The sequence below is a fragment of the Rhincodon typus genome, chromosome 8 (assembly GCF_021869965.1).
Source record: "Rhincodon typus isolate 14 chromosome 8, sRhiTyp1.1, whole genome shotgun sequence".
NCBI lineage: Eukaryota > Metazoa > Chordata > Chondrichthyes > Orectolobiformes > Rhincodontidae > Rhincodon > Rhincodon typus.
The window spans coordinates 71,130,211-71,140,078 of NC_063339.1; the positions used below are offsets into that span (position 1 = coordinate 71,130,211).

The 9,868-nt window shown below is 41.7% G+C and overlaps 1 protein-coding gene across 3 annotated transcripts in view; it reads left to right on the forward strand.

The window, feature by feature from the left end:
* The window catches only part of LOC109934229 (regulator of G-protein signaling 6-like), a 118,724-nt gene that overhangs the window by 94,457 nt on the left and 14,399 nt on the right, over positions 1–9,868 (forward strand). For 2 of the 3 annotated variants that reach the window (XM_048599938.1, XM_048599939.1), the window contains one exon: positions 6,549–6,735. In XM_048599938.1, the coding sequence (XP_048455895.1) occupies positions 6,549–6,735 (187 nt within the window). Of the gene's footprint in view, positions 1–716; positions 734–2,554; positions 2,592–3,162; positions 3,190–6,516; positions 6,736–9,868 lie in introns of all 3 variants that reach the window. The other variant, XM_048599936.1, reaches the window with a different exon arrangement.

The window sequence follows — 9,868 nt, forward strand, 5'->3', positions numbered from 1 at the left end:
TCACCAGACCTGAAACGTTAACTCTGTTTTCTCCTTCACAGATGCTGCCAGACCTGCTGAGCTTTTCCAGCAACTTTGTTTTTGTTCCTGATTTACAGCATCCGCTTTTAAAACTATCTACAGGATGCACTGCAGAAATTCACCACAACTCCTCAGATAGCACCTTCCGAACCCATGACCTCTTCCATCTAGAAGGACAAGGGCAGCAGACACATGGGAACACCACGACCTGCAAGTTCCCTTCCAAGCCACTTGCCATCCTGACTTGGAAATATATCGTTGTTCCTTCATTGTCACTGGGTCAACATCCTGGAATTCCCTCCCTAAGGGCACTGTGTGTTAACCTATAGCATGTGGACTGCAGCGGTTCAAGGAGGCAGTTCACCACCACCTTCTCAAGGGCAACAGGGAATGAACAACAAAAATGCTGTATAGCCAGCAATGTCCACGTCCCGCAAGTGATTTTTTAAAAAAAAAGTTTAATGACAAACTATCTAATATCCTGGTGCTGCATTAAGACATGAAGACTGAGAATCCCAAGTTTATTTCCAGTACCAACTCAGCTAACTGATTTCATAGTGGGCTTTAGTGACAGAATTGCCATGCCTCCTAAAAAAAAGGCTGAGGCGCAGTCATCTGGTAAAAACAAGATCAAATTCCAGTTTGCTCTTTCACAGCTGAGTAGCCCTGTTTTACACTCATTGTGAAGGCTCTAGAATGAAAGATGGACTTTGTACAAAAGGCCTTTGTGCCTGTGGAACTGGACGCCAGAATAATGTAAGTGCATGTAATCTAAGGTCATTGCGAGGGCTATATAGACAACAACATTATGGGCAGGATTTTACAGTTGTATTGATGGTGAACCTGTCAGTGATTGCCATCATGGCCCTGCAAAACTAGCACCAATTGGCTTCTCACATATGGGAATTTAAACAGTACTGTCAGAGTTTCCCTAATCCTCCACAGGGTGTGTTGTAAGAGTTCCCATATTCTTTAGAAATCACCAAATTCACAAGAATGTCCTTTATCATGCTAATATCTGAAATATTTGAGCTTCTAATTATTATTAATTCCATATGAAATTGGTTAAAATGGAGGGATAACATGTTTGTTTTGTTTCCACGTTTGCTACCTGTGTGAATTTGTCACTGGGATTTTGCTGCTTACTCTGCGTTGCTGGATGCCTGGAGATCTTTTTGACTTGGTGTCAGAGTCAAAATCACTTCAGCAGAAGGTGCAGTCAGCTGCACAGAGATTGCTGGAGTTCTATGTGCAACCGTCTTTGAGGTCAATGGTGGGCACTATCACTTTGCCACTAATCGTAGAATCCAAGTCAATATCTGTTAGTTTAGTTCGTTACCAACAAACTCCTTTTGCTGTCTATCCGTCTTCAGCGTATCACTGCAAACGTTATCTGACTGGTTGAATGTCAAGTGGTGATTGTTAATAGACTAATATAACTTACAAAATTTGTTTATTACTGGTTCTGTCCTCTGCAGAAACATTTGCATGTATTTAGTCCAAAGTAACTTGCAGTAGGAAACTGTAATAATTTTTCCAGAAAAAAGTCAGCATTTTTTCAGGGTTATTGTACTGAATTTTAAAATTTTTGTCCTGCTGCTGCAATTTTTTATTGTAAAGAGAGTAAAAGAGAATTCAAAACACATTGAAATTTATGGATTATTGTGCAAGTTATTAAGACCTGAAAAGATATTTGTTTCTGGCACATCAGTGTTCACATTCAGAAGAATCCTTTTCAACAACACTTCAGTGTTGAGCAGTATTTTACCAAACTGTGTTGCAGCCTATTGAAGAGAATGAGATGAATTTGACTAGGGACAATTATCAGAAATTATGTGTCTTTATCTCAACAGTCGCCATTTAACATTTGCAGGGGTGGATATAGGTAGAAATATAGAATGTCTCAGACTGTTCACTTCTCCAGATATGGGTATCATTAACAAGTTGAGCATTTATTGCATATCTCTGGTTTTCCTGAAGACGATGGTGCTGGAACTTCTTCTTGAACCACTCCAGTTGATATGGTGTTGGTACTGCCACACACCTGAAATGTAGAGAGTTCCAGGAGTTTAATCCAGAAGCAATGCAGAATGCTGTGTGATTTGGAGGAGAATGTGGAGGTAGTGGTGTTATCTTCTGAATTTGTAGGTGTGGAGTTGTGGGTAGTGAGGAAAATTGTCAAAGTATAGAGCAGGACATAGATCAGTTGAAAAGTTGGGCGGAGAAATGGCAGATGAAGTTTAATCCAGACAAGTGTGAGGTGTTGCATTTTGGGAAGTCAAACGTAAGAGGAAAGTATACTGTAAATAGCAGGACCCTTCGGAGCATTGATATGCAGAGGGATCTTGGAGTTGGTGGGCAGTCCATAGCACCCTGAAAGTGCCATTGAAAGTGGATTAGATGATAAAGAAAGTATATGACACGCTTAAACTCATTGGTCAGGGGACTAAGTCTAAAAGTTGGCAAGTAGCTGTTTAAAACTTTAGTCAGGTCACATTTAGAGTACTGTGTACACACTCTACAAGATATATAGCAGCTTTGGAGAAGGTGCAGAAGAGGTTTACCAGGATGTTGCAGTGTTTTAGCTCTAAGAAGAGGTTGGACAAACTTGGATTGTTTTTGCTAGAATGTCAAAGACTGAGGGGCGACCTGATAGAAGTATGTAAAATTATGAAAGGCGTGGATAGGGTGGACAGTCAGAGTCTTCTTCCCAGGGAAAATGCCAAATACTAGGTTGAAGGTGAGAGGGGACAAGTTTCAAGGAGATGTGCAAGGCATGTTTTCCATGGAAGTGGTATTCCAAGGCACTGATAATGATTGACATCCATACATGGTCATCAGTGAATGCTGGTGTAGTAGATTTGGCATTAAGGACTGAGTTTCTTTCCATTCAGATTCAAGGAGCCCTACAAACCTCTACACCAGTTGATAGATTCTCTATAACTTGGCATAGAGTACAGAGCTCACCAGTGCTCTTTGTGTGTATATTGGATCTAAAAGGGTTAACACTGAGGTGTGCCATAGGCACCACCCACTACAACTGTCATGTGGGCAGAATATCTGAGGATCTTGAAAGAATGAGACCTAACATTGATTTCTGTCTGTAACAATCTGTATCATGTGAACGCAAACTATAACCAGATAGTAACACGTGATAAACTACGTTTTGTTAACCACAAGAGACACTTCTAGTTAGACTAAAAGTGATTTTCTTCTCCTACACTTGACCAAGCAGACTGTGTGGTTTCTTACAACTAAAGAGGAATACTGGTAGCAATGCCCATGGTGAGTAACAGAGTGAGCTGGTCTGTCTGCTCTGCACTCTGTACCAGTGATCTGTGTTGTTTTAGTTGGTTAATTTCCCTGCATACATCTCTATACTTTGGTTTTTAACCACATGTGCCAAATCGTTCTGAACTCATACAAATAATGAGTGTCCCTTAAGACAGAGACTGTAATGGTGGGTAAATAGAAGCTATCCGGTTTCGACAATTCTGGACATGAGTTTAACCAAAATAAAACGACTACTTTTTATGTCCAATTAGTCAAGAGCAAAACATAGACTGGCATTTATTTGGTGCTTCTTGCCGTCACCAGATATCTCAAATGTATTTAATAGATAATAAATTATTTTTGAAGTGCAGCTTTGTTATAATTTAGGAGCAACTGCCAATAATTTAGGAGCAACTGCCCACACCAACCTCCTGCATATGTATTGAGCAGATAATATGTTTTGTCACAATGATTACAGGATTAATATTGGCTATGAGAGTAGACAGAACACCCCTGGTTTTCTTTGAACCAGGGCCTGTAATCTTTCACATTCACCTGAGCAGTCAGATAGAGCTGCAGTTTAATGTCTTCTTTGAAAGATGTTGGAGAGAGTCAATGCCTCATACTAAGAAGAGCTTGAACCTCTGTTGCAGCCTAAAACGGAGGTTGTAAAGAGGGGAACTGAATCCTCACCTGGTCATAACTAGATGGTCACACAAAAGGATTCAAAAACTCTCACCCATATTAGTTGCATTGAGTCACATGTACTATTCCTAAAAATCACGTTTGTAAAACATTTCCTTGACCTGTATTCTTTGTGCCAAAGCTGTTGTGCTTTGTAATTATTTTTTCCTGATTTTTCTGTGCACCAAGCATTCCATAATTCAGTTAAATTGACATTTAGAGAGTCGAAAATCTCCAAGGAGTAAAGGCCATTCTACAAACTGTGATAGATCCATACAGCAGGAAGTTGATTTAGTGATTAAAACTTGGGGGTAAGTCATAAGCTCACTACGTAAATAGAAACTGTTGCTACCACCAGTATGAGAAAATGCTAAGTTGACAATTTGGTGCAGGTAGGAATTTAGTCCAGTAGGGAAGTAGATGTTGCCTTTTATTTTGTTTTGTTTTACTTCCCTGTTGGCTACTTTATTGTTTACAGGCAATGTGCTATTACTTTGCTGATTCAATAACGAGTCGACTAATAAAACAAATAAATGCTGTCAAATCTGTACAACTAGGGCTACAAATAGGGTTTTAAATTGAAAGTTGAGGGGACTGTTGAGGTGAAGGGAGATTTCAAAATCTGAAGAAACAATCTGGGACAGTACAGCAGTGTAATGATTACGGTAAGGACAAACATGGTGGGATAGAGAGTTTAATGATAATGCATCAGCAAATGAGATCCATGAAATATGTAAGTGTGAGAAATAAAAGGAGAAGCTCATTATTTGAATGTTTGAAGTATTTGCAGTAAAATAGATCAACACGTGGCACAAATAGAGATGCTGTTTTTGTGACCAACCTGTCAGACAACCTTTAGCTTTTCTTGAAATGTTTCAGAGTTTTGTGGCCCCCTATTTAGGAACTGCATATATCCTTCTCTGTTTCATTTCCAGCTGTTCAGTTTTTCAAACCTATCTTCATAACTGTAACCTGGCAGTCTCAGTATCATTGCAGCCAACCTGCTCCCTGGGTGTCCTATCAAAGGTTTTAATATTTATCTAATAATGGGGCATTGAGAATTGTCTTGGCTACTGTAGCTATGTTTTAATCAATATCTTGTGTAAATGCAATGTTACTTTATTTTTGCTCTTGAATTTAATGTTCCTGCATGTAAAATTCGGAATACCACAAAATCATTTTCATTCACATTTTTAGTTGCACTCCTGGTATTGAAGTGAAAGGTAACTTCAGTGGGTGCTTTCAAAGCTGAAATCGCCTCTTTTCCTCCCACCCGTGAGAACAGTGAGGAAGAGCAGGTGACAATAATAGGGACAAGGACAGTCATGCTAGGGAAGCGATGGCAGGAGGAAGAGTGTATAAGGATAGAGAGAAGGAAGAAAGACATGTAAAACAAGTGAGAAAGATGTGAAGTTGGAGCTAAAATGAACAAAATATTTGGAGTTGAAACGAGCATTGTAGTACTGATAAATTAGATAAACTAGACAGAGGGAGGGAGAATATGGAAGCTCAGCATTTGACTTATTTATTTGTTTTATGTCGCATGTATTTTGTTACAAAATACACTGAAAAGCGTTGTGTAGTGTCGCCATTCTTCGGCACCATCTAAAAACACAAAAAAACCCAAACATAGAACATAAAAGCAGAAAAATAAAGAGATAAAGAAAAAGTGTTCAACTTTACAATCCTTCTTGTTAAGTGCTCCGCCATGGGCCTGGTGGCCTAGCATTGGGACCCCATCACTGCACTCTCACTGCAATGAAAGTTGCCAATCTTTGACAACACCTCCGTCGACACCCTCGCCACTGAGAGTCCTTGCTGCACCTCATCAATGCAGATGCCACTGGGTACCGCTCCAGACCAAACTTGACTCCACCGCCACCTGCTTCAGGCCCACCTTACCGATGCCGGCGTTGCCAATGCCGCTGGGTCTCGTACTGGGCCCAATCTAACCTCGGCTGCCACCTGCATGAATCTGTGCAGGACGCAGATGCAATCCAGAACCCAGACTTGCCTCCGCCAAAGCAATAAGACCACCTTGTTGATGCAGACTCCGCTTGCAAACCTTTCTATTTTGTTCTTCCCAGTGATACAAGTTTGGTGACAAATAAGCTTCCTGCTGCGAAAGAACAGTCTTTACGTTGTAGGTGATATTTGGATGAGAGAAAGCGAGAGAGGGTTGATCCTCAGATTATGAAGGATTGTGGTGTATTCATGTAAATCCTAGTAATGTGGGGATGCAAACACTCTGCTTTTGGTTCTTACAGGTTTCATGGTTAAATATTTTGTAAACTTCTTTTAATAGTCCCTCTGCAGTATTTATTAATATTATCTCTTTATGTTAGAATATTGCCAGCTCTGCATTAACTGTTCACAGACCTAAATCCTGTATCAAAATAGCAAAGCCAATGATTAACTAATGTTTAATCGATGATTTGAATCTTGGCACAAATTATTGCGTTTAAGTAACGGTATTGCCTGTCAGCTATTTAAAAATTGGGTTTATGGATTGTTTTAAACTATTATTTCATAGCTCAGTTAGAACCTAAGTCCTTCCCTTCCCTCTGCAGGTTTTGGGTAGCGGCAGAGGACCTGAAGAAACGACCACTTGTGGAAGTCCCGGGCAAGGTTCAAGAAACGTGGCAGGAATTTCTTGCTCCAGGTGCACCGAGCGCCATCAACCTGGACTCCCACTCGTATGAGATAACCAATCAGAATGTCAAGGACCCAGGAAGGTACACCTTTGAAGATGCACAGGTCTGTTCAAGTTTCTGCTTCAGATTTCATGGCATTAATTACAAATCAAAGGAGTTCTATTTGTGACCATGTCCCATGACTGGGTTATTGAAGTGTAGGTCGTTAAGGGGGACAGAACACTGGAGACGTGCCACACTGCATTGAGGTGCCAGGGTGAGAGATACCTAGGAACGGGATGGAAAAGAAAGTGGGATGCTGGAGATGGCACACTTGGGCAGGATGTAGACGTGGGCCCTACAATGACAGAGTGGGCAAAGAGTGTGATGATCAGGGCAGAGTAGGGGCAGGGAGGCTCACGGTATGTCTCACTTAGTCCACTCCCTCAACTGTTAGTGAACTAGAGTCAACATGCAACATCCATGCGCAGCTGGGCTATTCATGAAGGCAAAGGGTAGATAGCAGAGATGGCTGGCTTAAAGGAGGCTTTAACTTGAAGCTCTAGCAAGGATCTGTACCTCCACTTCTGCATCCTTTTGACTTTTACCGAACTGGGAGGAGTATGAAGTTGGTCAGGATCCCGGAATCAGCACAAAGTAAATGGGATCAGAGAGAAGCCAGCGATAACAGACCAGGTACAACGAAAGTCAGGACAGGGTGGGAACGTAAGAGCAAAGATAGACCATTAAGCCACTTAAGCCACCTTCTAGATTATCTACCTCCATACCATTTTCCTGCACTATCCCCCATATTCTTTGATCTCATTAGTATATAGGACATCCTCATTGACTGAATTGCGCAGCGTCCAGGAACAGAATTCCAAAGATTCACAACCTTCTGAGTGAATATTTCCTTCTTATCTTCTAAATTGTCCTAAATAGTTTGCGCCTTGTTCTGAGACTTTGTCCCTTGGTTCTAGAACACAGACAGCAGAAGCACCCTTTCTGAATCTGCCTTGCCTATTTGGTTAAAATTTTTGTAAGTTTCAATGAGATTGCCCTCTTATTCTTCTTAACTCCAGCAACAGAGGCCCAGTCTGTTCAATCTCTCCTCATAGGAACCTTCACTGTGAAAAGAGTTTTCTTCCTTAGACCAGGGGACTAGAACTGCACAATCCAGATACATGTAACCAATAAGTGAAACATTACAGAGCTGGAGGGAGAGGATGTCCTGGACGGATCAAGGACAGGATCTATTTAGCTCGAGCTATGAACAAAAAAATGCAGTTACATCACTCAGTGTAGGCTATATGCCACTAAAATAGTGGGAAAGATGTGGAGGAACAAACATGTAAAGAAATTGCAGAAAATTGTTAGGTTAGTTAAAATGTGGGAATTTTACTTTAAATACCTAGGCAGCACGGTGGCTCAGTGGTTAACACTGCTGCCTCACAGCACCAGGGACCCAGGTTCATTTCCTCCCTCAGGCAACTGTCTGTGTGGAGTTCTTCGTTTGTCTGTGCGGATTTTCCTCTGGGTGCTCTGCTTTCCTCCCACGGTCCAAAGATGTGGATTGGGCATGCTAAATTGCCCATAGTGTCCAGGCTAGGTGGATTAGCCATGGAAAATGTAGGGTAACAGGGATGAGGGAGTGGGGGGTGGGGTGTGGTTGATCTGGATGGGATGATCTTTGGAGGGTTGGTGTGGACTTGATGGGCTGAATGACCTGCTTCCATACTGTAGGGATTCTATGATTCTGTGCATATAGCCTGTAATCATGTAGTGTAAAGGGCATTGAGGGAGTGAGAGTTCCAAAATAGTATTCAGAATTTCCTACGACATTATGTTTCTAGTCCAAACAGAAAGGAGCCATTGTTGGACCTGGTTCTTGGGAATGTGGTCATCTCAGTGGATCAAGTGTCAGCGGGAGAACATTTAAGGGACAGTGATTGTGGTATCCTAAGGTAAATGTTGGCTATGGAAAGAATGAGAAGCAATAAAATGAGGTAGTGCCAGCCTCACTGATGGACCTGGCCCAGATCAATTAGAATCAAAGATTAGCAGGTATACACAGCCTTTAAAGAGAAAAAAATAGTTACAATGTAATCAGGTAGTCTAGGTGTATTCCAACAAAGGAGAAAGGCAAGATATAAATAGTTCCTTAAATGATAAGAGAGATATAAATTAAGATGAAACAGAAAAAGTTTGTTTATGATCAATTTCAAGTGGATGACACAATTAAGGCCAAGTTCAGTTAAAAAGGTTCAGAGGGGAATTGTACAAGCAAATAAGGCAAACCAAGAAAATGTGTGAGAAAAGACTAGCAGCTGACATGAAAAAGAATCCCAAAGTCTTCTAGAGGAACATACTTACAGTAACAGGGTGCTAAGAGGAGGAGTGGGGCAGCTTAGGGACCATAGAGATAGTAAGATCTGCCGATGCTGGAGTCAGAGATAACACAGTGTGGAGCTCAATGAACACAGCAGGCCCAGGCAGCATCAACAGAGCAGGAAAGCTGACCTTCTGGGTTCGGACCCTTCTTCAGAAATGGGGGAGGGGGAAGGGAGCTCAGAAATGAATTGAGAGAGGAGGGGTGGGCATGGGGAAGGTAGGTGGGATGGTGATAGGTGAGTGCAGGTAGGCAGTGGTGGGGATTGGTCAGTAAGGTGGGAAGAGCAGATAAGTGGGAGAGAAGACGGACAGGTTAAGGAGGCGGGGATGACAGGGAGGGTTGGGCATGGGATGAGGCGGGGGGTGGGGAGACCAAAGAGTTGGTTTAACCATGGAGACAGGGGTCAGACGGAGGTACTGGAAAGTCAAACGGATATAGATGGTGAAACGGATGACAGGTGACAGATACTATCTAATTCAAAGAAATGTGATGTGATTCATTTAGTTGGATGAACACAAAGAGTCAATAAAGGGTGCAATTCAAAATGGGGTGTAGGAGCAGAGAGACTTTGGAGTATATGTGTATAAACCATTTACAGATGCTGGACAGGTTGAAAGAGTTGTTAATAAGGCACATGACATCCTTGGCTTTATCTGTAGGGACATAGAGTACTGAAGCAAAGAAGTTATATTCAGCCCACATAAAACACAAATTGGCTTTTGTTGGAGGATTGTACCTCATTCTAGGCATCATGCATTAGGGAGGATATGGAGGCTTTGGAGAGGATGCAGAAAACAATCAGGAGATGGTCCCAGGGATGCGAAAGGAAGATAAATTGGACACATTGAACATTTTCATTGGAGAA